The sequence below is a fragment of the Periophthalmus magnuspinnatus genome, chromosome 15 (genome assembly GCF_009829125.3).
Source record: "Periophthalmus magnuspinnatus isolate fPerMag1 chromosome 15, fPerMag1.2.pri, whole genome shotgun sequence".
Classification (NCBI taxonomy): domain Eukaryota; kingdom Metazoa; phylum Chordata; class Actinopteri; order Gobiiformes; family Gobiidae; genus Periophthalmus; species Periophthalmus magnuspinnatus.
Window position 1 is genome coordinate 7,562,014 of NC_047140.1, and position 27,979 is coordinate 7,589,992.

The 27,979-nt window shown below is 40.2% G+C and overlaps 1 protein-coding gene across 1 annotated transcript; it reads right to left on the reverse strand.

Moving 5' to 3' along the window:
• Positions 1 to 714: 714 nt before the first annotated feature.
• On the reverse strand, positions 715 to 27,784 carry LOC117382892 (SID1 transmembrane family member 2-like). Its single transcript, XM_055227469.1, has 20 exons — positions 27,515 to 27,784; positions 26,133 to 26,254; positions 24,974 to 25,129; positions 24,316 to 24,361; positions 21,669 to 21,770; positions 20,518 to 20,601; positions 18,704 to 18,853; positions 14,652 to 14,690; positions 12,746 to 12,874; positions 12,599 to 12,672; positions 8,858 to 8,981; positions 8,291 to 8,408; positions 6,682 to 6,818; positions 6,503 to 6,608; positions 6,169 to 6,203; positions 6,025 to 6,071; positions 4,469 to 4,574; positions 4,281 to 4,391; positions 1,829 to 1,942; positions 715 to 887 (listed from the first exon to the last, which is right to left on the reverse strand). The coding sequence occupies exons 1-20, from the start codon at positions 27,716 to 27,718 to the stop codon at positions 825 to 827; spliced, it is 2,067 nt and encodes a 688-aa protein (XP_055083444.1). The 5' UTR covers positions 27,719 to 27,784; the 3' UTR covers positions 715 to 824.
• Positions 27,785 to 27,979: the final 195 nt, after the last annotated feature.

Here is a 27,979-nt window from a genome sequence, read left to right on the forward strand (position 1 = left end):
CAGGTTTTAGCCGCATAAAACACAAGTCAGGGACATTTTATTTGAGACACATTTTTCTAATTTCAAAAAAGTACTCCCTGTCTTCTAAATAGTACTTGAACCAGTTTAGTGCCCTACCAGAGATGCCCACCTAGTCTCTCCCTTGTTCTACTTAAACTGTGGTTGTACATGTGCATCTTTTCTCTGTAAATCTCATAATGAACCTGGAGCTTTGACTTGCTTTATTCCCGCTCGGCCCTCCGGCACTCACTTTTCTGTGCCCTGACCGAGTCATCATTCCTCCACTTTTTGCTTATCTTTAACCATTTTAATCTTCATCGGGGCAATGGTGTTCAGAACATTCCAAACACTTGAAGTTACAGAACATGGGGCATTTTCAAAGTGTATCATTTCCATGAACAGTGCACCTGTTTTATCATTTACGTGTCTCCTTCGAACAACTGCAGGACCAACCGCTGGTTTGGGAATAACAGACAGGTCAACAAAGACACAGAAAGGCTCAGACAGAGCAAAATTCATCACATTGACATTTGAAATATTTACGCCTTTTGTGATGAGCAGGTCCAGAGTGTGTCCTCTGTTGTGGGTGGGCTCGCTGACATGCTGAGTCAGATCAAAGGTTTCAAGGACAGAACTGAGCTCTTTAGTGTTTCTGTCAAACACATTATCCACATGTGCATTAACAGCACCTGTAATGACTAAACCATCAATGTCTGTGCATATGACTGAAAGCATCTCAGTAAAATCATCAATAAATTTTAAAATAATAATTAGAATTCTCTGAATGCATAAGGTAAGTGTGGAATAACTGAAAGGAGGTCACTTCAGAAAACGGGGATATTGTCTCTTTTGACCGTGTCGAGGTCATCGTCTACGGTCAGCAGGACCTATGAATGAAGACAGAACACACTTAATCATTTATATTACATGAATTCAATATCTCAAATGGAGAATCATTCCTCAATTTAAGTGCAGTCGAGAGATGTGGGTAGAGTAGACAAAAATTGTACTCAAGTAAGAGGAAGGTTACTTCAAGATAATATTACTCAAGTAAAAGTACAAAAAGTGGCCCAAGAAATTACGCAACTAGGAATAAGAATGTATTTGCGAAAAGTACTACTCAAGTAAGAGTAACCTAATGAGTAACTGTCAGGACTTAACATTTGATTTAGAATTTAGGATTTAGGACAAAACACTAAGTAATGGATACATGCAAAAATGAGACAAACTTAATCATGTGTAAAGAAGCGGAGCAGAAGTGTTCAAATCATTTCATTACTCACTTGTAGAATTACTCAGTGGGAAGAGTCACCAAAACGTTTACTCAAGTAATAGTACTGTTAGTTCAATAAAAAATATTACTCAAGTAGAAACAAAAGTATGCTGCTAGAAAAGTACTCTGAAAAGTAATATTTCTGTCAAAAGTTACTCAGGTAAATGTAACTGAGTACATCCCACCTCCAGCAGTCGGGGGTTCATGTTTGCTCTTTTTAGCATTAAAAAAAAAAATCTCAAAGTTTATATTTAGGAAGTAGTAGGCTAGGCAAAAGTATTGAAAACATATATAATTCCAGTGGTGGCTGAAATACTCTAAGATTCTGGAGCAGAAGATTACTCAATTAAAAGTACCACATGAATAAATCATAAATCTAAAAACTACAACTATACAACTTAGCAACACTGTCAATCAAGCCTGTTGTTAACGCTAGCTTTTCTGATGGAGGGTTGACCACCTGCTTGTGTCTGTGGAAATGCTTTGCCTGTAATGTTCCACAGTATGTCATGGAGACAAACAATACATTGTACTAAGTGTTTTGTAAGTTCATACCATAAATGATCCAAACATGGCGATGGAGGATAGGAAGTGCCAGATGTCATGATCATCGAAGAAAGACAATAGGATGCAGTCTTTGTTATTTTCACGTGACTCTGCTGGAGTTTTCTGAATGGGGAAAGAAGAAATGCATTAAAGAAGACATATTGTGCTTGTGTCTATCTAGTGATAATATTTAACACCCGTGGATCATTATATTATAATTTAATATAACATTTCAAATTGCAACATAACATTTCAAATTGCAACTCTGATCTGCATCCATCTTCTTCCGCTCATCTGGGGCCGAGTTGTGGGGGCAGCAGCCTAAGCAAGGACTCCCAGACTTCCCCCACCCCAAACACTTCCTTCAGCTCCTCTGGGGGGACCCCAATGTGTTCCCAGACCAGCCGAGAGACATAGTGTCATTAATGTGTACTGGGTCTTACCTGGGGTTTCCTTCTTGTGGAACATCTCCCCACCTCTTTCCAGCTTCCTCCTCTGTCAGAGGATCCAGCTCACCACCAACTGACCGTGGTGATCAGTTGACATCTCAGCCCCTCTCTTCACCCAGGTCTCCAAGAAATGTGGCCGAAGGTCAGATGACACAATAACAGTCATCGTGCTTCATCGAGGGTGTCCTGGTTCCACATGCACTGATGGACACCCTTGTTCTTAAACATGATGTTCATTATGGACAAACTGTGACTAACACAGAAGTCCAAAAACAGAACACCGCTCGGGTTCAGATCAGGCCGTTCCTCATCACCCTTCTACAGGTGCCACTGTCACGTCACATGGGCATTGAAGTCCCCCAGTAAAACAACCAAATCCCTGGATGGTGCACTGTCTAGTACCCCTCACAAGGACTCCAAGAAGACCAGATACTCTGCACTGCAGTGTGGCCCATAGGCTGACACAACAGTGAGAGACCTGTCCCCGATTCAAAGGCACAAGGACACACCCCTCTTGTTCACTGCTGTACACTCCAACACAATGCCCAAGGGGAGAGGCAGCAAGCTCATCTCAGCCATTTCTCCCCGTGGGCATCTCCATAAACCTGGCGAGCCCAATCCCCCTAGAGGAGTCACTTTCCAGAGCCCAAGACATGGAGGTGAGGCAGACTCTATCCAGTCGGTAATGCTCAACCTTCCACACAAGCTCAGGCTACTTCCCTCCAGTGAGATGACATTACAAGTCCCTAGAGCCAGTTTTTGTGCCCAGAGATCCGGTCACCAAGTCCTCCACCTTAAACTGCCATCCAGATTTCTCTGCACCGGCCCCTTACGGATCTTTCTGCAGGTTGTGGATCCATGGGAGGATGACTCCATGTCGATCCTGTGGCCTGTCACCTATGACCTGTTTTCCATGGGTGACCCTACCACTGAGTGCTCAAACCCTTCCATCACATTAAGGTGGCAGTTCAAGGAGGGAGCAATATGATCTAAATTGACTTAATAAAAGAGACAAGTCCACTGATTTCTGGGTTGAAAATTTGCAGAGCTCAGTGAGAGCAGACATCGCAGTAAACAATGGGCCATACTGTTGGCACATCCTATAAATAGATAAACTGACTTTTCTGAGTGTTTAACCGTGTTATGAATGTATTTTCCCTTCATTCATGCATGTTTGAGTAATCCTGTAATGTCCTGCATTTAAAACTTGAGAGGCCTTATCCCTGCCCACTGCTCTGTATTTACCAAAAAAAATACAAATGTAGGTTTCAAAAATGTCACAAAGCCATTTTTTTAACAATAAAACACAGAGTAAATGGAAGTTTAGTCTAGGTGTTTTTTTAATTTATTTTTGTATTTAATGTATTTTACTAGGGCTACTGCGGCTTTCATTCATGTTGTCTTTATTCTATTCTATTCTTGAGTTTGCTAGTAGTCTATTACTATGATGAAATGTCACTATAAAATTAAATTAATTATTTCCTATAAAAATATCATTATGTAACCCATTAACATTTATGAAGAGTTTTGTAGAGCACGTGGTCTATTTTGTCAAACACACTTTCCAGAGCACAGTGTCAGCCTCAGCCTGTCCCAGCGCTCTCAGTATGGGCCACTGTTACAGCCCTGCACCTGGTCACAAGTATTTCTCATTTAATGTAATGTCTACATTTGGAAAACACATATACAAACTACACCTCTGTTTCCAATGAGGCATTTAGATGCTGGAGCTCCCTCTGCTGTCAGCAACAGGAATGAACAATGGCAAAGGAAACACATGAGGTCCTTATCCTGTGTGCCTGCTATGCTAATAGAGCCATGGGTTTGTTGTGAATACAGTTTGACCACAGAATGAGTCGGGTGATGGGTTATGGCCTTAAAAGCTGCGTAGGAGAAGTCCAGATTTTTACCTGTGACCCAGCTAAACTGACAAAATGCAAATAAAGCATTTTTGAGGCTTGGAGAACACGACTTTGGATTAAAAGGTCAATTTTTTTGGGTAAGAAACTAACCTGCCACGTGGTGAGACCTTGGAGGAAAAAGGAGATCGCACACCCCCAAAAGATCAGGGTGAGGACAATACAGACGATGGCCAGCCTGGTGATCCTCTCTCCATTCCACAACTGAAAATACACCAAAAATACAGTGTTTGCCCAGTATCACACCATAGACCATAGGAAGCATTCAAAATCACATTTACCTTCATGAATATGTAATAAAAGAGATACAACAGCAGGTTACAGATGGCGATGGCCAACAGGTGCGTGTCAAAGTCATTTGGTCTCTTAATGACTCCATAGCCAGCTCTGTCACAACAGTTAGAATGAAAGAATACAGTTTTTGTCTCATGTTGTCAGTCAAAACTTCAGTCAGTCACTTTGTTTACATGCACACCAGGAAAACTGGCCCAGTCCAATATAAATAAATGTTTCAAAATACATGTAAACCTGACAACTACAACTGAGGTGTTGTATGTTGAATCTTAAAGATCTTAATAACACATATAGAGAAGCCAATACATATGTGGATGCCCACTGCAGGTAACAGCGCAGTTCGATTTACATTAGATGCAGAGGCATTCAACTGTATGAGGTAAGAAACAGTCAGGAAAGTATTAATTATGTGTTTGCACATCATTTCAGTCAGTACTCATTTGTTTTGGGTCAGCAGTGATGACTATAATACCTGTACTGCAGACAAGCACATGTTTCATTGTTTGCTACGTTTGACTACGTTAAAGATAAAGTGAAAACTTACCTGAGCTTCAAAGTTCAACGTAAATGTCAAATGTGAAGTTTTATTAGCAATATTAGCAGCAAAGTTTTAGTGCTCAGGTTTAATTACTAGACACCCCTGAATGTCTCATAGCCGTTCACACCTATTCCATCCTTTGACCTGCTATAGACTTTGACAAGAGTGGTCTGACCAGGTTTTATTGCAAAGACGATTTGAATTGGGTTGTTTAGCACACTCGGAGTTCTCTTTGCATGTAAACTTAGTAACTGTAAAGACAGCTGCCCGGGTCCTGACTTGAACCAGGAAGTACTTCACACATATGTCCTGTGCTCCGGTCTCTGGCTCCTGTGGCTCAGAGAATAGACTTTACAGCATCTCTGCTTCTGAACAAGACAAGTTTGTACAAATGCACAAATGTATAGAATTGTACAGAATAAGAAAGGTGTTAAAGTCATAATACAAACAAATCAAAAATATAAATAATCATCATAAAATTGACATTAAACGAGAAAAATGCAGAATAAAAACCTTTCAGTCATATGCACAGATAAACCGAACTGTTTTGAACCTGGATTAAAACATGGTCAAAGTAGAGGTCTGTCTCACATTTTCGGGAAAACTGTTACAGGTTTTAGCTGCATAAAACTGAAACACTGATTCCCCATGTTTAGTCCTGACTCTGGAGGCTGGACCTGAATTAGGACTAAACCAGGACCACAGCAGTGTTCTGGATCTGCAGCTGTCTTACTGCTTGTATGGAGAGACCAGTGAACAGGCTGTTTAAGTGTCTCCATGGCCTAGCACCAAGTACATCTCCAACCTGTTAGTGCCACATGAAACATCTCACACTCTGAGGACTTCACCGGCCTCGTGCTTTAGTCCTGTGATTACAGCAGGATTGTGATTTTAATGTCTTTCTTATTCTGTAAAGCACTTTCAACTTCTTTGTGTATGGATTGTGCTACACATATAAACCTGCCTTACTTTAAACCTGAGGATTATAAAAAGAAATCTACTTACAGACAGAAGTTGCCAACATTTGCCACCACAAGGAAAACCAATCGATGCTAAAAGAGACAGCACAGTATTCCAGACAGTGGCATTAGGAGATAAGGAGTCCATTTCATTAAAAGCAATGAATATTATTCATTTCAGTCCACTTACTATGTATATGGGGCAGGTACACTGTCTGATACAACCTGTGTAAATATATAGTCAATACAGCCATCAGTGCAACAGAATACAACATCAGAGAAAAAGAACTGTGCTATTGTAATGTTACATGGCCTTTATGTTTTACTTTATTAGACCTGTACAATAAGAGATTTCTACTCAAAAACAACTATAAAAACAAATGGTGTGCTGGACCTTTTAATGTATTATTTTCTTTTAAAGACTTTAATAATTGGACTTTTTAAAGGACACATGCAAAATAGCATAATCCCAGTTCTTTAAAGTTTTCATGATTTTGAGTACACAATAATATTAAGTATTGTACCTCTCCATGTGTCTGTGTAGTAGAGCTGTGCACTCAGAAAGAGAGAGGCCAAAATGTGAATGAGTGAGAAAATAATCCAAAATGTTATGCTGTCCTTTCCCAAAACCTGCCAATGTAAAGCAGCACATTCAGAAGGAGTCCATGTACTTGATGTGCTACAAGTGTAATAGTGGACTGACCACTCCGATTACAGAGACGAAGACGACCAGAGCCAGGCAGCAGTACGCAGCATGAGCGTTTTCACTGATGTCCGGGTGTCTCTTCTGGTACAGCTGGAGCATACTCAGCCCAGCGATCATGTACATGAAGGACGTGTCTGCAAACACAAGGACAGCATCACATACAGCTGAAGCCACAAGTTTACATACACTACTACTACTACTACTACTTTTTTTTCTCACTGTCTGACATGAAATCAGACTAAACCTTTCCTGTTTTAGGCCAATTAGGATTACCAAAATTATTTCTATTTGCTTAATGCCAGAATAATTTTTCATTACTTTCTTCAAAGTCAGATATTTACATACATTTCATTGGTATTTTGTACTATTGCCTTTAAACTGTATGACTTGGGTCAAACGTTTTGGATATCCTTCTACAAGCTTCTCACAATAGTTAGCAGGAATTTTGGCCCATTCCTCCTGACAGAACTGATGTAACTGAGCCAAGTCTGTAGGCCACCTTGCTCACACATGCCTTTTCAAATCTGCCCATAAATGTTCAATAGGATTGAGATCAGGGCTTTGTGATGACCGCTCCAAAACACTGACTTTGTTATCCTTAAGCCACTTTGTAACCAGTTTGCAGTATGCTTCGAGTTATTGTCCATGTGGAAGACCAATTTGTGCCCAAGCTTTAACTTCCTGGCCAATGTCTTGAAATGTTGCTTCAGTATTTCCACATAATATTCTTTCATCATGATGCCATCTATTTTGTGAAGTGCACCCGTCTCTCCTGCAGCAAAACAACCCCACACCATGATGCTGCCATCCCCATATTTCACAGTTGGACCAAAAGTGGCCAAAATCCTTCTCTCATTATTCTGGCATTTAGGAAATGGAAATAATCTTGGTAATCCTAATCCTAATTGACCTAAAACAGTAAAAGTTTAGTCTGATTACATGTGAGACAGTGAGAGAAAAAAGCATATCTGTCTTTTTATATAGTGTATGTAAATTTCTGGTTTCACATGTAAGTAAAACAACTACTGTCATCATTTCAAGAATTAAGATATAAAGTCCTTAAGAACAGTTGTTTCTTCATTTGCCTGCACTGAAACAGAGCAAAGGATCATAGCCATGGTCCCTCTGCATTTAACTGTTGCTGCAATAAAACAATGTGTTTAAACGAAGGAGCTTTTATTTCATTTATGTTGTGCCATACCATAGTATTGTTCTGAGACGTTTGACAATACAATATCCCAATATTTCTGTGTGCAGTCGGTGTTTTCACTGTTCTAAAAGAGGGGCTACAATCAAACCCGTGTGTCCAGAGCCTAAACCTGCAGATAGAGGACACAGACACATTTTTCATTCTCACTTTATGAACAGACCCCATGTGAAGCTCAGAAACTCCAGAATTCATTCACTGAGCTGCAGAGGCTGCACTAGCACTGACTCATGATCAGGTGCTGGGGTTTAAGTAGTGACCGTTCAGATCACAGAGAGTCCATTTGGGTTTAACCCAACTGGATTTCAGCATTGGAACAGGAAACCGGCAACCCACATTCCTGTAATGTAACAGCCCTACTGCATAGTGTAACATAGTGTAGTGTAGTGAAAGTCTTACCAAACTGAAAGTTGGTGTAGTTGGGGCAGACGTGGTAGCAGCCACTGAGCACACCCTCCATCATGAGAGCCATGCCCAGAGCGTAGAACAGGCCAAAGTGTTTTTGGATACCGTTCTCCTGTAAGAAAGATAGAGCTAAGATAAAGGAGCATTGTGTCAATTTTCAGATGGCGGGACCACTGCCTGTTGGTCTCCATGGAGATACTAATGCCTTGACTGGAATGTTCCGCAGTATTCATGGGCTTCAGACTCCTGTTATATGCATTTTGAGGACTTCTTCCCATTCAAATTCTCAATTAATTTAATTTTAAATATGGCAATGGTCCTAATTTCCCTGAAACCCATGGACTGCATTAATCATCTATTTTATTGCTCAAAAACACCTTGAAAAACATGCATTCTTCAGTTAAGTGTTAAAAATCAAATTAAACATTAAAGTCTAACTTGAGTCATAGAACATCAGACATCAACCCCCCATGTTGATGACACCAGCTGCAAAGTATCAATATATGAGACAATACTTCTTGTTAATTGATAATAAATATGAAAATTCAAATGTTTTCTTACCAAAGCGTTCCTGTCCTTGCAGACCAGAGCTTGCCTGTGTGTGATGGCTCTCTTAAACACAATACAGAGGAATAAGAAACCCAACAGTCCATACCCGAGATTACTCAGGATGTTGTTGAAAGAGCTGAGAAGTGAAAACATGCTTTCATTAGTACTTAGCACAGATTTTTATGGCTGTCGACTAAAGAAATTCTTGTTGGACTAAAGACATGTTCTGTCAATCGATTGGTGATTCAGGATCAGGCAAAAGCTCTCAAAACTATTACGTATCTCTGTATCTAACCCAAACTGTACTCACAAAACTACACCATGCAAAAACAACTATTTATGCAAAAAAGTACTAGGAAACAATGTTTTTTATATAAAGACAGATTCAACTTGGAATCTAATCTGCCTTTTTACAAACAGATACCAAATCTTAAACTCACTCACTTCTCTCTGCTGTTGTCCCATATAAATCCTTATGATCTAAATAAAATGACTAATCAACTAATACAAAATTTGTTAGACTAAGACTACATCAGCTGATTAATCGACTAAAGGCACAGAGGTGTACACATGTTAGATCAAGTTAAAGGTGCACTCTGGAGCACTTCTGATGGAGGGTATGCCACCTGCTTGGCTCAGTGGAGATGTTAGTGCTTTGCCTGGAATGTTCTACATTATGGCATTCTGCTTATCTCTTCTTCATCTCCATGGAGGCAACAAGGTGGCGCAGCTGGGCCAAGTTACAGGTCTTATCTGTGAAGAGGTGACCCCTCAACCAGTAAGAAAGTGTATGATACAGAGTTTCCTTTAAGGCATAAAAACACTATAATTGAATAAACTCAGATAGATGCATTTGTAACTCAGTAAGCAAAGCCATGACATCTCCATGGAGACCAGCAGGTAGTGGACATGTGTTTAAGCACAAGTTGTCTTGCCCCAGCACAGAAATATTGTATAAGCAGCGCTTAAGGTCAAAATAAGTCTACTGTGTAAGTTATAAAGTTATATAGCTTTTGTCCAATAATCAGGAAGTGCGCTATTAGAATGCTAGTGGTTGTTAGATTTACCCTAATGGTGAAAAGCACTCATCATGGTGAATACAGTGGTCCCACACTATATTGCTGTTCACCTTTCTCGGTCTCGCTGTTTCACAGAATTTTTTTTGATGCATGCTTTTTTTTACGACGTATGAACGTGCATTGTGTTCTGAGTCCTGATTGGGTAAGGGACTCTAGACCATTGTCAATCAATCTCCTCCGTGCAGTGTTTCAAGTACAGTACAAAATGTGTTCAGCCATATTTATGTAACCTTTGATTTCTTTGACGTATATTATTTACAGTGGCGGGCTATGCATTTGACCCTTGGGCCTTCAGCGACGTCCCACTTACACATTAGTGCAGTTTTAACTGAGGTGACTTCAATGCGTCACGCTATTATTAACATTATAAACTCACTTTCACTGTGGAGCTCTGGCTCCCTGCGTGTCACTGAGCTGCTCCAGTGTCTCCAAACTTTTTTAAATGCACTGTAGCTTTCAGTGCCCAGCCGCACAAAAACAGTACAATTTGCAGCTTTTCTCAGAAGGTGTGACTACGGGTAAGGTCATGGTTGCTCGTCTGGAAATGACGGACAAACCCTCTTCCTTGCTGGGACACGTTAGTTAGAGCAGGAGTTGGCCGACCTCTTCTCATAATATCCAGCTTTTATTGAAAATGACATGGAAAGTATATCTGCAACCAGATCAATCTCTTCTCCTCCTTCAGTCATTATGGGTTATAAATACAGCAATAGCTGTTGGATCTCCAGGTTTAGTTTGACATTCTGCAAACTGCCACCTTTCACACTATATCCAATGTGTATGCATATGTGTATCCAATCACAGGCCACGTGCATGTCCAGTTTGTGTAAGGCCTTCAAGCTGACCCTGAAATGCAGAATCATGATCTGATTGGCTATTGAAACTGACTGTGTCTGTGTCTTACAGTGGACAGGGCGTGCTCTGTTTACTCTGAAGGCCCCAGGAAAATGAACTTTACCTGACAACATAAGCAGCTGAAATATAATTGGATAAAAACTCTCCCACAATAAACATCATTGGAAGCCACTCAACTAAGTGGATATAATATGACATAAAGGGAACAAGGAATATTTTTGTTTACATATTTATGAAAATAAAACAAAATACATTCACTTTTTCTGAGCATGTTTATGCCAGCAGAGAAAGCCTTACTGGCCCTGATGGCCCACCACTTTTTTGTATTAACATTTATTTGGGTCATTAGTATTTTGTTTATTACTTTGTACTTATTTTATTAACAATGAATATTATTTATTATATTATGTTGGATACATTATTTACTTTGTTCATAATATTGGTTCCTACTTATTTTTGGGGTACAGCACATTTGAGGAGCGCTGTCATGATCCCTGTACTCCTGTTCCATGTTTTACCTCCTGTTCTGCTCCTTCCCCCCCTCACCTGCCTGAGTCTGGAGCTGGGCGGAGTTCCTGGCTCCTCCCGCACGCACCTGAATCCCATCAGTGCAATCATCGCCACCTACCAGGGATAAGAGGAGCCAGGACCAGACACTCGGGGCCAGATCGTCCGCGTGTCCACATCCTGTTTCCTGGACCGTCCCAGCTCTCTCGCTCCCAGCTCTGCTCCGACCCTGCGTCCCAGCCCCGGTGCTGTCTTTTCTTGTCTTGTCTCTGCACTCCACGTCACTGGACCCTGCCTTGCACCCTGCTCCTCGTCCTGGCTCTGATCACCGTGTCTGCGTCCCTGCACTCCACGACGCCAGACCCTGGCTCGCACTCTGCTCCCTGCCCCGTTGCTGCTCGCACCGTCGTCTCTTCTGGCTCCACGTTCCACCCCTGGATCCTGGCTCGTAACTGGTCCCTGCTCATCATTACCCTCTACCCTCGTTACTGTACATTTTGTCACTTCTGTATATAAACACTGTAAACCTTCCCCCGAGTTCTGCATCTTTTGGTCCAATTTGCCTGCCACGCACAGGGCGCGGATCGGATGAGATGAGTTAAGTTGTTGCATAAAGACGAGCCATAACAGTCCTGCCGTGTTGGTCTATTTAAGCAAAGAAGACATCAAGAAAATACATCATATGAAATCTAACTGTGACCCACCAAACCACCGCCTGAAAAGACTGCAGAGGACAATATATTAGGGTCACATTTACATAAATTTTCGATCACAGTGTGACTCTGAAGTGCTGTATGTTTGCAAGTTTTCTCCCCAACAAAACCCACAATGTCGATGAAACGTTCTGCACCGACAAATTTCAGAAACACTTTGGACTTAAAAGTGTTTCTCTGCACAGAGAGACGCCTCTGTGGATACCACTGGAGCAGAGACATGTGAACAACACATTTAAAGTGATCGTCAAGGAAGAGGGAAGAGATGTATGAAGTTTTGAACTTTGAGAGTGTTTAAACAATTTTTAAAAAAATGTGAGAAAATATTAATGTCTGTCTGAGAAAAGTGTATAAAGTTTGTGGTGAGGGGTTTTACAGCCTTAAAACTTATATAATAATTGTAAAAAATAAAGCTGACTACTTTACGGATTTCGCTTATTGCGGGTTATTTTTAGAACGTAACGCCAGCAATAAATGAGGGACCACTGTAATTAGAATTCTCTAAATGCTTAAGATCAGTGAGGAATAATGTTGGAACACTGCAAAATGTCTAAAATGAGTGTTTTTAAGAGAGCAAAAATCAGGTCAGCTTTCCTCACCTCAGACCTAATAGCGGATAGGCACATAGGAAGTTGTAGTAGCAGATATCTTGTTTTCCTGTCACATTTGCAAACTAAAATAACAAAAAATATGTAGGTATTATTCTGTACATTGTGTTGATTTAGTTAAAATGTAAAAATCATGACCGTTTGATAAGTGATGACCAACTGGAGCACAGGCAGAGCATAGAAGACGGCTATAGTGGCAATGTTCCTAAAACAGAACAAATATGAAAATCTGTCCCAGTACGTTTCAGGATTACTACAGGCCATACTCTTACCAAAGATAAGTTAGACTCGCTTTGCTGAGGACCTCTGGATCCTTCGGAGCCAGATCATACAGAGAGAGACGAAACAAGTCAGTCTTGGGTCACTCTGGCCTTTCTGTGTAGAGTTTGCATGTTCTCCCTGTGCCTGGGAGGTTTACCTCATCAACCCAAAACATGGACAACAGGTAAAACCCTCCAGCTAATATACAGTGGGGCAAAAAAGTATTTACTTAGCCACCAATTGTGCAAGTTCTCGCACTTAAAAAGAGAGGCCTGTAATTTTCATTATAGGTTCACTTCAACTGTGAAAGACAAAATGAGAAAAAAAAATCCAGAAAATCACATTGTCTGAAAGAATTTCTTTGCAACTTATGGTGGAAAACAAGTATTTAGTCAATAACAAAAGTTCTTCTCATTACTTTGTTATATACCCTTTGTTGACAGAGGTCAAAGGTTTTCTGTAAGTCTCCACAAGGTTTTCACACACTGTTGCTGGTAGTTTGGCCCATTCCTCCTGCAGATCTCCTCTAGAGCACTGATGGAGGTTACCTGGCCCCATTCATTCTTTCCTTTACATGGATCAGTCATCCTGGTCCCTTTGCAGAAAAACAGCCCTACGCATGATGTTTCCACCTTCATGCTTCACAGTAGGTGTGGTGTTCTTTGGATGCAGCTCAGCATTCTTTCTCCTCCAAACACGACAAGTTGAGGTTTTACCAAAAAGTTCTATTTTTGTTCCATCTGACCATATGACATTCTCCCAATCCTCTTCTGGATCATCCAAATGCTCTATAGCAAATTTTAGACAGGCCTGGACATGTCCTGGCTTAAGCAGGGGGACACGTCTGGCACTGCAGGATTTGAGTCCCTGACAGCGTAGTGAGTTACTGATGGTCGCCTTTGTTACTTTGACCCCAGCTCTCTGCAGGTCATTCACTAGGTCCCCCTCGTGTGGTTCTGGGATTTTTGCTCTCCGTTCTTGTGATCATTTTGACCCCACGGGGTGAGATCTTGCGTGGAGCCCCAGATTGAGGGAGATTATCAGTGGTCTTGTGTGTCTTCCATGTTCTACTAACTGGTCCCACAGTTTATTTCTTCACACCAAGCTGCTTACCTATTGCAGATTCAGTCTTCGGGGCCTGGTGCAGGTCTACACTTTTGTTTGTGGTTCCTTTGACAGCTCTTTGGTCTTGGCCATAATGGAGTTTGGAGTCTGACTGTTTGAGGTTGTGGACAGGTGTCTTTTATACTGATGACGAGTTCAAACAGGTGCCATTTATACAGGTAACGAGTGGAGAGAAGAAGTTACAGGTCTGTGAGGGCCAGAAATCTTGCTTGTTTGTAGGTGACCAAATACTTATTTCACTGCAGAATTTAACAATTAATTCAGTACAAATCCTACAATGTGATTTCCTAAATTCTTCCCCCCCATTCTGTCTCTCATAGTTGAAGTGAACCTGTTATGAAAATTACAGGCCTTTCTCTTTTTAAATGGGAGAACCTATACAATTGGTGGCTGACTAAATACTTTTTTGCCCCTCTGTAGTCTTTACCAAGATTAGCTCAAAATCTGGGGATGGGTCCAACTGCTCCTGACAGCTCACCTCAGTTAAACGTTGCACGGTTTACCTTTAATGTCATAGTCTCTCATTATGTAAAAAGTTGTTGAAGTGTAATCTAAAACATTTGTATTATTATAGTAGTTTCTGTCAGAGCAGAACTTAAGAGCCACATAAAGGCATCGATGAAAAAGTAACAAATAAAAGATCTCGTTAACTTCTTACCACATCGTCCATATTCATGGGTTGAAGCTGGAGACTTTCCTGGAAAGAAAAAAAAAAAGAAGAAAATATACAATTGTAACTTAAACCTTAACATTCAAACAATTACAAACTTAACTTTTTAAACGTGCATTAGCCAGAGTATTCATTTTGCTTTAAATGAGTAAGCTGAATAATTGTAAACTAGTATCAGATAAACTGTTGGTTCATACAAATGTTTCTTCATGGGCTGGAGGCGTCGTAGAAATGCTATTTCCTCTTTTTTCTGTAAAAAATAAAGATCACTGAGTAAACTAAATTAAAAGACAGTTAAAGTGTCTTGAATATTCCACAGTATGGCATTTAACTTATTCAGTGGCAGCAGAGGGTTAAAGTGCGCCTACAAAAGGCTTTTATATTTTGTGTGTAGTTGACCATGTCTGTTTGCATATTTATTTTATTTTTAACTGTGTATATTAAACATCTGTAACTACATTGTAAATATACCATATAGTATTAAACACTATGCACATTTCCATCTGTTGTCCACATAGACTGTACATATAAATGGACATAGCTAACCTGCTAGCCACTGCATTACGACTCCATTGACTCTGGCTCCAATTCACTTTGTATTGAGAAACTACCCCCTCTCTCTGTAACTGTTGCTCTCAGGCTCATTATTTTGGTTTAAAATGTTTATATTTACTCGCTCTACACGATCCTGGTATGTTTATCTCACTATTATGTCCATAAATGAACAATCAAACCTGTTGCTAACGCTAGTGGGAGCGACCTCAGGGAAAGAAGGCGCCTGATTTGTTTGTTATTAATGTTCAAATCTAGATCTATGCCCAAAATAGTGAAATAAAACCACCAGGATGTAGAGCAGCTTAGTTTGAACATTTTAAGACCAAAATGACGAGGCTCACAGCAGCAGTTACAGAGAGAGGAGCCACAGTTTTTCAGTATGAAGTGAAATGGAGTTGATGGAGCTGGAAGCACGCCCATGATCACTTACTATTTGGAACACGGCGGCTAGCAGGTTAGCTACGTCCATTTATATATACAGTCTATGATAAACATAGAACAAAGAAAATAGAAAAAAAACCTACTGCTTGTGAAACACTCCACCACTACAATGGGCACACAGATGAACAGGAGTAAACCGATACAGAATACGACCATCACAACTGCATACAGTCCATCTGTGGAAGACAAAAGTGCAGTAATGTTGATATTATTAAAAAATATATATTTAGCTCACCATGCTACTTTTTACTGTTTTGAAAATGCTAAATCCCCCCAAAACACCATATTAACAGGTCTCTCTACCTTCAGAGCGCTATCACAACACAATCAGCATGCATCCCACTAATGAAACTACTGCACATCGCACCAGGTTTGTGAAGTTGTAGTGTATTGTTTTGCATCCTGTTTTTGTAGAGGCTATGGATGACGTAGGTTTGTGGGCCTATTGCTTAACAGTGCTGGGCGATATGACAATACATATTGTGGCGACAATAGAAAAGTGTCTATTGTGCCATTTCTCTTGTATCATTTCTATTGTTTCTAACCTAATTTTATCAATTATTACAGCAAATATATCATTAAATAGCCTGCGATGATTGTATTAGTGTTGTCTTGTCACTATGCATACTCTAAGTTTATATAAGTGAAAATAAAGAAGAATAAAAAAAGAGAGTTTTCACAAAAAAACTGTGTCTTGTGGTTTTGCAGCATGACGCTGCTTTAGATTCTTTGATTCTCATACGGGTTTGCTGCTTTACGTTACTGACCTCACGAGTGCTGAATGAAAGATGCGCAACAGGCTGAAGTTTCATGTCTGGAGTTGCAAAAGACAGAGACAGGCACCCAAGCAGTCCAAGTAGAAGCACTTTTACCAAAAAGAGGGGATACATCTGTGATTTGGTTACATTTTGGGTTCAAGAGGTCCAACACGGAGCAGAAGATGGCTATATGCAAACTATGCTACGAGACTAGCCGATGCTAACAACCAATACAACAAACCTCCTCTATCAGATAAAGAAGGTCCATGAAAAAGAATACATAAGAATCCAAAAAATCTGCACTAAACCAAGTTGTGGAACAGTGGGGGCAAGTTGGGAAAAGAAAAATTGTAGCCAGCCGAAGATAAAGCAGTCTTTCACACGCCGTATGAGAAAACGTCCCAGCGCCATAAACAAATCACATGAGCCATCTCACGCTACATTTGTAAAGGCTTCTGTGTATGTAGTTGAGAAGGACAACTTTCAAGACCTCGTCAAATTCCTTGATCCATCTCTGCAATGGAACTAAATGAGTGGGAATGGCTACTGTAAGTAAGTACTGTACTGTACCTGTACTGTACCTGTACTGTACCTGTACTCTACCTGTACTGTACTGTACTGTACCTGTACTGTATCTGTACTGTACCTGTACTGTATCTACACTGTACCTGTACTGTATCTGTACTGTACCTGTACTGTACTGTACTGTACTGTACTGTACCTGTACTGTATCTACACTGTACTTGTACTGTATCTGTACTGTACCTGTACTTTACCTGTACTGTACCTCCGCCACAGCTGTTTTCATTCGATACATTTATACTGCTGCACTAAAATGTATGCTTCCCATTTGTGACAGTTCAGTTAAATGTCACTTCAAAATAAAGTTGGAGAAAAGTAAGCAATGAAATTTTTGTCTAACTTTTCAGAGAATAACTGAAAACATACTTTATTCTGGCATATCGTGATATATATTGGTATCATGATATAAAATAATCCATATCGTGATATATGATTTTTTCCATATCGCCCAGCACTATTGCTAACCATGAGAAGTTTTTGAATAGCGCCCGGGAGAGATCACTAAATTATTTAAACATGCATGGATGACATCTAAAACCTCTTTAGGCATGTTTTTAATCAGGGAACAACAATTTTGACCTGCTAACACAATATATATATAGACTGGAGCAAGAAACATTTTGCCCAAATACCTGAAAATATATTGGTACCGGCCCTTTAATATCACCATGTGGATTTATGAAAGTTCTGATATAAAATGACACCATTCTAAAAAAAAAAGTTAAAGGGTTCATACTACACTATTTTATGATCTATGTTTTAGTGTTGTTTTTGCATACCTGGAGTTGTATTTTGTTTAAAACATAAATCCTGCTTATTCAGGCTGAGCTCTTCTCTCAAAAAACAAAAAAAAAACAAACAACCAAATAATAAAAAAATCACTCTGTTTCACCTTCTGATGTCATGTGGTGATGCAGGAAGTGCTACACTGTGTTTATAAATTCGATACATCTTCACTAGAATCATTTGGATGATTTCAGATCTGGAATTGCCAAACTCTGCGGAACAAAAGGTGAAATGTAGCTGTTAACTAAAAATTATCACTTCATGACATCACAAGGTGGAACAGAGCATTTTGAGCTTTGGAGATGTCGACAGAGTAATAATAAAGGATTACGCCAACATGTGTGAATGAAACAAAACACAACTTCAGGTCTGTTTGTGAAGCGCTAACATGATTATAATACGGCTTAAAGCTCACAAGAGTCAGTTTTATGTAATATAGGGACTTTAAGGAAAGGTCAGATTTCCTATTGTTTATTTCTTGTATCATTTCTCCATTTCAAACTTAGATACTGGTTTTAGTATTGATTGGGTGTTGATTGTCTGAACAACCCTTAGATCATAGATATTAGAAAGAAACTGTAAAATCACAAACTGTCACATCCTTAAAGAGCCGGTACCCAATTTTTTCCCATTTTTTCGGGAAAATGTGTCTTGCCTCAGTACAGATATATTGTATAAGCAGCTCTTGAGGTCAAAATAAGTCTGTGATGTACTGTCTGCATTAAAGTAGAAAGCTTTTTATTGTCCGATAATCAGTAGGTGTGCTGTTTGCATGCTAGTTGTTGTTAGGTCTCTCGTGGAAAGCGGTTATAAACTCATTGGAATAACTTTGGACCACTGCAAAATGTTTAGAATGGACTAGTTGTTTTTCAGGATTTTAAGACACAAAAAATCCAATGCAGCGCCTTTAAATCTTGCCTTACTTTGGGGTGAAGGGGACACTACGACTTCCAGGACTTTGGTTCGGTCTGTGTCCATCGTGGAGGAGTCTGTAGAGTCACCGCACACCGTGTCCTCAGATTTGACCACCACCACCACATAGAAGCTGTTACCGGGAAAGTCCTTACGCTGAAATAACATAGACTATCACTTTATATTTTTATTGTGATATTAGAGACAGTACAAAGCATGAGACATTTTGACTTGAGGGAAAAGGGAGTGCATACATCCAGGTTTAAAGGGAGTGACAAGACAGTAAGAATGGCATCTGTTCTTCTTATATGGGAGTGTAAGTGTGTGTCAGTTGGTAAGTAATAAAACAAATAAAGAAATCTAAAGAGATAAGAGGGAAAGAGGATTTTTTTAATATATATTCTTCCTTTTCTCTTCTGATTATGACTTGGTTTAGTGGGATAGTTTACAAATTTCCATCTAAAACCCAGAACAATTTACAGGAGGAGCACATATTTGTGACAGATATAATAATTATTCAACAAAATAAAGGTCTTCTGGTCATTTATTTTTATTAGTCTATATTATACTTATGCTTTTATACTGTTCTGTAATGTAGACAAGTATCAGCACTTGTTTACATCTTGGTAGTGATGTGATGTTGGTGAACGAGTCGGCTCTTCCTGAATGATTCCTTGAACAGTTGGATCTGGAGCTCATTTTTGAAAAGAGTCAGATCTTTCTCTTTCTAATTTGTATGTATTTTTACACTGATTAACACTGAACCAATGCAACAATCAGCTCAGAAGCAAAGCAGGCGACATGAGTGAGAGATTTGTGCACAAAAACATAATTGACATCATAATAACACTTAGTTTTTAAGTGATTATTATTGTAGTGCAACATTTCATTTGGATTTTCATAATTCCAAAGGGTAAACACACTCCCACTCTCAGTTTGAACCATTTAAACAGATCTTTGCCTTGGTCGTTCCTCTCTGTGATTAGTCTGTTATTAAAATTAGTTCTCACATTGGCTTCTGTCATATAAATAAATAAATTCCATAAAAGAGCCGAGAGTCCCATCACTATTGCTTGGTAATGGTTATGCATATCTGTGTATGTCTTGTATGTATGTATATATCTGTGCCTGTGTCCAACCAGGAAGTAAAATGATAAATGTCACTAAAGTCAAATCTTTAGTTTAAGTGTAATGAGCTGTCTAAATTCTGCCATGATGCACTGGCTCGGTTGTTATTGGCCTTCAAACATGCTTTTGAGAACATTTGCTTTGGAATATCTTGTTTTGTAACTGTATAACTGTTGCATCAGTCTGTGTTCCTTATGTGGATTTAGTGTTAGCACATCATCTTCTGTAAGCCGGAGGGAATAACCATGAAAAAAAACAAGCAAAAGCTACTGATTTTTGCAGCTTAGCTAAAATGCTAATATAAACGCAGATGAACGCAATTTGACGGAAGAATTGCTCAAAACAAGTGCAGCGTTGATTTATGGACTTAAATGCAGAGAACAGGAGAGCTCTGGATCTTGACTTATGACATAACAATCTGGGCAAAATTGCTCAAAAAAGCCAATTTTGCAACATGTGTCCTTTGATAATTTTGAAAGACTGCCATTTCAGAGTGAGAAATCATACATCTTTGACTAATTAAATATTTACCTAAGATAAGTAAAATATGTTTGGAATCAAAACAAAAGGAAAACTGGATCCATGTCCAATTAGACTGGTACAATTTTCCAGTAGTATGTTGTAAATGCTCTTTAAGCCTCAATGTGAATGCAAATGTTTTTTCTGTTGACTTTTTATGAATAAAATCCTACCTGAACTGTAATTGCACCCAGTTTTGTAATAGTCTGGAACATCCCAGTGAAGTCCACATTGTTGTCAAGGTCATACACAGGGCACTGGAAAAAACAGGAATCAATATAACAGTGTTAACATATTAAAGAACCCATACTACGCATTCTTGTAGATCTAATTCCCCTTTAAACATGCTATTGGATAAGTATTTCACATGTTCTAGTTTAAAATAATGTCTGCATTTGGAAAACACATTATATAAACTACACTTCTGTTTCCAAAGAGACGTTTAAGCATTGGAGCTCCCTCTGCTGTCAGTAAGGGGAATGGACAACGGGAAAAAAATAATAAATAAAGCCCTTAAAATGCTATGCTAACAGAGCAATGTGTTTGTGGGCACAATTTGACCACACTATGAGTCTGGAGATTGTTCGTGGGCTTAAAAACTGTGTAGTCTGGATTTTTTTCCTGTGACGCAACAATCTGAGAAAGATTCAAACTGAGCATTTTTGAGTGCTCAGAAAAGACGATTCTGAATGAAGCAAACTACAACTCTAGGTGTGTTTTTGATGCAGGTACAACAACAAAAAAGTCAATTTTGTATAATATGTGTCCTTTAAAGTGGGACTAAACACCCAAACTCCGCCCACATTTCAAATAGAGCTGCTAAACTGGGCAGCACCTGGAGGACTAAACAGGAGAGTGTGGGGCGGGGTCTGGAGGACTAAAGGGGAGAGTGAGGGGGGAGGAGTGGTGGAGTCTTGAGGTATAAGGAACAGTGTAATCAGTCTAACAGATAGCCACACTTCAAACTGCCCCTTCAGCCAGGTATTTGTAATCAGAAACACCTGGCTGTATCCAGGGCAGTCTTGCGTGATGTCACTAACTACTTGAAATGGCAGAGTCCATTGAAGGCAGCCCAAACTTCGATTTAGAAAAGCTCAAAAAAGCTCAAAATGTACCTAATTTGTTGCTAAAAGTTGCCAAAAATGACTAGGGACAGTAGATAATGCTAACCATATACACAGTTTAGTAGTGTGAAAAAGTATATTTAGTTTAGTTCCACTTTTAGTTTCACTTTCTTGATGAATAAACTTATTCATGCCCTCTTGTGGTGTTGGGGTGTTCCTACATGTGGACCACAGTATCACAGGAGGTAGTAAAGTTTTACCTTTATGTCTTGAATGGACAGGACAGAGCAGGGAAACTTCATGTGCGAGGTGACTTTGACAATAACCCTGTCCACTCCGTCAGGAAAAACATACTTGAAAAACTGGAAAACATGAATTATAACAATGTGACGTTTGTGACATTTTGAACGGTTCCTTAACGTGAACGTTTGGTCTGAGTTTTTAAAAGAACCACATCTTTTTCTTTCTCATTTTTATGCATTTTTACACAGATTAACATTGAACTGACAGAAGAATCAGACCAGAACATAGACTGTATATAGACTCTGTGGCACAGGAGCAGAGCAGGCGACAGGAGGGAGAGCTCTGTGCACAAAAAGTCACAATAGCAGTTTTTAAATTATTATTATTGCGCAATGTTTTATCTAGATAAAATTTATATCAATGGGTAAACACTCTCTGTGATTAGTTTATAGATAAAATGAGTTCTTACATTGGCTTCTGTCATACAAATAAATAGCAAAAGAGCCAGTCTTTTGAACGGCTCTTTGAAAGGAATGGATTCAAAAGATTTGGATCCCATAAAAGAGCTAAAAGTCCCATCACTAATGAATTATAGTTAATGGTATAAAAACTAAATCTAGGAACGACAAGCATAGAAGTGAAAGTTTATGTAAGGTTAAACTTCCTCAATTCTTGAGCAATTTCCGTTTCTCACTTAGTCAGCATTTTGTAGGATTGTGCAACAAGTAAAAAGAAAAAGATTGAAATGACATGGTACAGTCCAGGGTACATCATCAGTCAAATGTCAAAGCTCATTGAGGCTCGAGCAGTTAGAGCCTCTAGTTTAGCAGTGGACAGAGGAACGCTGTCAATCAAACCTGTTTCTAACACTAACGGGCACAACCTCATCTAAAAAAGGCACCTGATTTGTTTGATATTAATGTTCATATCTTTATTTAAGGACACAATAATGAAATAAAAATACCAGGATCATATAGAGCGGGTTAATACGAACATTTTAAAACCAAAATGGCGAGCCTGACAGCAGCAGTTACAGAGAGAGGGGCGATGTTTTTTCAATAGAAAGTGAATTGGAGCCAGAGTCAATGGAGCCAGAAGCACACCCATGCTCACTTCCTATTTGTAAGTGGCTAACAAGTGCTGGTTTCTGTTCTGTTGTGTGAAGAACAGGTGCAGAGGGACGGGAATCGTTCTGTAGATTTTTATTGTCGGTTATACAGTTGGATTAAAGGCGGCGTCCAGTAAAATTCAAAGCAGAGTCTAAAGCAGAGTCTAACAAGGTGAGATTGCACCTGTGTCTTATAGCCCACCCAAAGTGGGGGTCACACATTCCTTAACCAAAATGACCAGAACATAGTTCATATATGGTCACTGCTGCACGGGATACAGAACTTTTTGCAAAGTAAACAATGTACATTAGACATGATGTTCATGTTTTACATTTGTATATTGTCCACACAAGTTAAATATGTTTACAGTTTATGTTCCTTCCTGCAAAGGTGGGTAGAATAGCCAGAAATTGTACTCAAGTAAAAGTTATGTTACTTCAAAATAATATTACTCAAGTAGAAGTACAATGTACTTGTAATGTAATTACTCAAGTAAGGGTAAAAGAGTATTTGGGAGACAGGAGGAGACAGGAGGAGAGAGGAGCAGACAGGAGGAGACAGGAGAAGACAGGAGCAGACAGGAGGAGAGAGGAGCAGACAGGAGGAGACAGGAGAAGACAGGAGCAGACAGGAGAAGACAGGAGGAGACAGGAGGAGACAGGAGAAGACAGGAGCAGACAGGAGAAGACAGGAGGAGACAGGAGGAGACAGGAGAAGACAGGAGCAGACAGGAGAAGACAGGAGCAGACAGGAGGAGACAGGAGCAGACAGGAGGAGACAGGAGCAGAGAGGAGGAGACAGGAGGAGAGAGGAACAGACAGGAGGAGACAGGAGCAGACAGGAGGAGACAGGAGCAGAGAGGAGGAGACAGGAGCAGACAGGAGGAGACAGGAGCAGAGAGAAGGAGACAGGAGCAGAGAGGAGCAGAGAGGAGGAGACAGGAGCAGACAGGAGGAGACAGGAGGAGACAGGAGAAGACAGTAGGAGACAGGAGCAGACAGGAGGAGACAGGAGCAGACAGGAGCAGATAGGAGGAGACAGGAGGAGACAGGAGCAGATAGGAGGAGACAGGAGCAGACAGGAGCAGATAGGAGCAGACAGGAGCAGACAGGAGGAGACAGGAGCAGAGAGGAGGAGACAGGAGCAGAGAGGAGGAGACAGGAGCAGACAGGAGGAGACAGGAGACGACAGGAGCAGAGAGGAGCAGACAGGAGGAGACAGGAGCAGAGAGGAGCAGACAGGAGGAGACAGGAGAAGACAGGAGGAGACAGGAGCAGACAGGAGGAGACAGGAGCAGAGAGGAGGAGACAGGAGCAGACAGGAGGAGACAGGAGACGACAGGAGCAGAGAGGAGCAGACAGGAGGAGATAGGAGAAGACAGGAGCAGACAGGAGGAGACAGGAGACGACAGGAGCAGAGAGGAGCAGACAGGAGGAGACAGGAGCAGAGAGGAGCAGACAGGAGGAGATAGGAGAAGACAGGAGCAGACAGGAGGAGACAGGAGGATTTGCGCTCACACACTTTGTTTAAATGAGTGAGTGGAGTGTTTGTTTACCTGGGGCTGAGAAGGAGACGCTGTGAAGTTGAGCTTCTTGTCTGTCCTATAATGAATAAGTCTGATAATATTGTCATTGCACATGTACATATCACACACTCGTACAGTCGGAATCAGAAGGACCGTTATTTATCACAAAGGGGAAATTATTCTTGTTACATTGACATTAAATTGACTGGAGAAAGAAATAAGTATCAGAGCTGGAGGCATCACTCAAATGTGTTACTTTAAGAACAATGTAACCTGTACTCCCACTGTGATACTACAATCACAACTGAACCTGCGTCACCAGTGCTTTAACCTGAGGACACTGAGGACACTGAGGACACTGAGGACACTGAGGACACTGAGGACACTGAGGACACTGAGGACACTGAGGACACTGAGGACACATGCAGGTTCAGAGAGAGAGAGGTCTTTCAGTGCTGATCACTAAACCCCAGTAAAAATGCAGTGATAGAAATATACTGTCATGTTAGAAATATAATGCAGAAGTGCACATACTCTGCAGTTTCTCTCAGGATTAATACAGTATTGACCTGTCATCTGTGTACTAGTGATGGTGACATATTGGTTTTAGTACCATTATTGATCATAAACAGGAGGACCACATGTTGAATACTATGGTAGTATCTTGTATCGTGTAGCTAATACTCACCCCAGTGTGAAGTTGTCCACACGGCTGACCCTGAGCTGGTACTGTGTACTGTGGCTCCTTAAACTCCACACATCCACAAACAAGGACTGTTCCTCTGAGTCGTTCACTGTGGGAGGAGGGCACAGCGTTCTCTCCACATGGCTGTACTCATGCGTCCTGGGAATTTTAACAAACTATTACCTTAAAGGAGACATATTATGTAAATGAGACTTTTATAAGCTTTTAAAATGTAAGTTAAATTTTAATTAATTAGTGTGGGGTTTGTCTTTTTTAAGCTTTTATTTTGAAACAGTTTGTTTAGTAAATTAAAACTTTACAACAGTAATACTTTACCTTCAAAGCTGGCACACCATCAGACAGTAGTAACACAGACACCATCTAGTGGTGATATGTGAGAATACAACAGCCTAATTACACAGGGTAGCTTTAAAGGCCCTGTACCTGATTCTTTTCCCATGTTTGTATGTGAGCAAAAGTTGTCTTGTCCCAGTACAGATATATTGTATAAGTAGCTCTTGAGGTCAAAATAAGCCCTCTGTGTACTGCCCGCATCTATTAGACCTTTAGAGTCAGTATATAAACACACTAAAAAGCCTCTAATGACCCATCACTGTAACATCTGGGAAAATGTAATATGGAATTGTGTGTGTGCCTCTGTGTGTCTCTATATGTATGAATGTGTGTCTCTGTTTGTATGAATGTGTGTCTCTGTTTGTATGAATGTGCGTGTGTCTCTGTATGAGGGACTATGTCTCTTGGCTGGCCTGGGAACGCTTCAGGATCCTCCCAGAAGAGCTGGAGGACATGTGTGTGGAGAGAGTAGTCTGGGCCTCCCTGCTCAAACTGCTGCCTCCGCAACCCAGACCCAGACAAAGTGGAAGAAAATGGATGATGGGCAGTGTCTGTGAACAAGGCCGATCCAAAAGTGACGTAAACAGAACAAAATCTAGTGTGCACTGGGTGGGTCCACAGAGCGCTCATGTGTGAATGAAACAAAACACAACTCCAAAAATGTTTGTGATGAGGAAACGATATTAAGTATATTGCAAACACTGGCATCAAAATACCATATACACACTGCAATAATTTCCAACACTGTGGAGCTCTAGTTGAGGTGTCTGCTGATGAGGCATTGTGTGTAGATCAGATGTGTACTTACAGGCCTCGTATTATCAAAGGCACTGGGAAAGACATTACAGAATGCCTCTGACGAAGGACAAACTGTATGGGACTGTGTGAGACATTAGACAGGACATTTACAGACACTCGGAGGCCCTCTGTCTGTGAACACAACATGCAGAGGATATGAGGTTACAATGGAACAAGCTTTGTATAGGCACTGAGATGCACTTTGGCTCATATCTTACCTACCTCATATTGTTTAAGATTGTTAAGATTTTTTTTAAATTCCATAAACCTGACCTAACTGTGTCCCTAGTTACTCGGTAAATGTGTTCAAATCAAATAAAGCTTTTCCTGATAACAATTCTTATGCTGATTTATTCTTAATTATAAAAACATGATTTGTGATGTAATTTGCTCTGGAGGTTCTGAGCTTCACATGAGGCCTGTCCATAAACTGAGAAAGAGAAACATGTCGCTGTCGTCTATCTGCAGGTTAAAGCTCTGGACCAGGGGTGGGCAAACTTTTTGAGACATGGGCCACAATAGGTTCTAAAATTTGACAGAGGGGCCGGACCAGGATGTATACAGTTAAATATTAGATTAGAGATTTGGCCTGTAACATGTAGCAAAGCAAGAATAACTTACTTTGGTACTTTGATTGGATTTTGATGAAAAAATATTTTGCTGTCCACTCCATGTTAAACACTCAGCGCTCACTATCCATTTTTCTTTTCTTTGATAAGCCCATTTTTACAAAAGGGCTGATAAGAGAATACGAGTAATACAAAGTTGATGTAGCTGAAGTGCGCCATAATTTAGGCACATTTGGCGGGCCGGATTAATAAGCCCAACAGGCCGTATGTGGCCCCTGGGCCGTAGTTTGCCCATCCCTTGCTCTGGACACAGGTTCAGTTGTCATTGTACCTTTTTGACAACTTTTAAGTTATCTCCTCAAAAACAGACCTGGAGTTGTGTTTTGTTTCATTCACACATGTTTGAGTAACAGTTTATTATTAATCTGTCTACATCTCAAGAGCTCAAAATGCTCTGTGTGATGTCATTAAGTGATAGTTTTCAAGTTAACAGCTACATTTTACCTTTAGTTCAGTACAGATTGGGAATTCCCAGGTTGAAATCATCCAAATGATTCTAGTGAAGGTTTAAAAGTGCAATATTTCAAAAACGCACTGGAGCACTTCCTGTATTACCACATGACACCACAAGACAGAACAGAGTATTTTCTGTCTGTGAGAAGAGGAACCCTAAATATGCAGAGTTTGTGTGATTTGTGAATGTTCTGTGAGTTCTGAATGAAACAAAACACAACTCCAGTCATGTTTTTGATGAGGACACATTATAATATATATAAGAGATTAGCGTAATATGGGCCCTTTAAAAAAAAGTCTTGGATCGTACCATTTTCCTGAAGAGTGTGTAGTTGAAAGCGTAGACGGTCTGATTGTTGCTTGTAACAGTGTCTTCGTAAATCACATCAAACTCTGCCTCTCTCAGGAGCACAGTTTTGGTCTCCTCCGACAGCCCATAGCCACAAACAAGCCGAGCCACACTCATCCAGATCAGGAGAGTAAACCCGGGAACACGCCCGCCACAAGGCCTCATGGGAACACCTTGATATTGAGATCTCCAACTATTCCATAAAATTTAGAAAGTCCACCTCATCCGACTACTTCCCCTATGGAAGCCCGTTTCCGCCATGAAAAAAAAAATAAAAGCCCCACAGAAAGTCGAAATTACGAGTTTTAAACTCGTAATTATGAGTTTTAAACTCGTAATTATGAGTTTAAAACTCGTAATTATGAGTTTAAAACTCGTAATTATGAGTTTAAAACTCGTAATTATGAGTTTAAAACTCGTAATTAC

Bases quoted from the DNA above. Each gene is read 5' to 3' on its own strand.
- LOC117382892 (XM_055227469.1), bottom strand. From the start codon at position 27,718: ATGAGGCCTTGTGGCGGGCGTGTTCCCGGGTTTACTCTCCTGATCTGG. The intron at 8,982-12,598 runs GTGAGGAAAGCT...TTCACTTCTCAG, and splicing joins TATCCGCTATTAGGTCTGAG to CTCTTTCAACAACATCCTGA. The intron at 6,609-6,681 runs GTCAGTCCACTA...TTACATTGGCAG, and splicing joins TCGTCTCTGTAATCGGAGTG to GTTTTGGGAAAGGACAGCAT.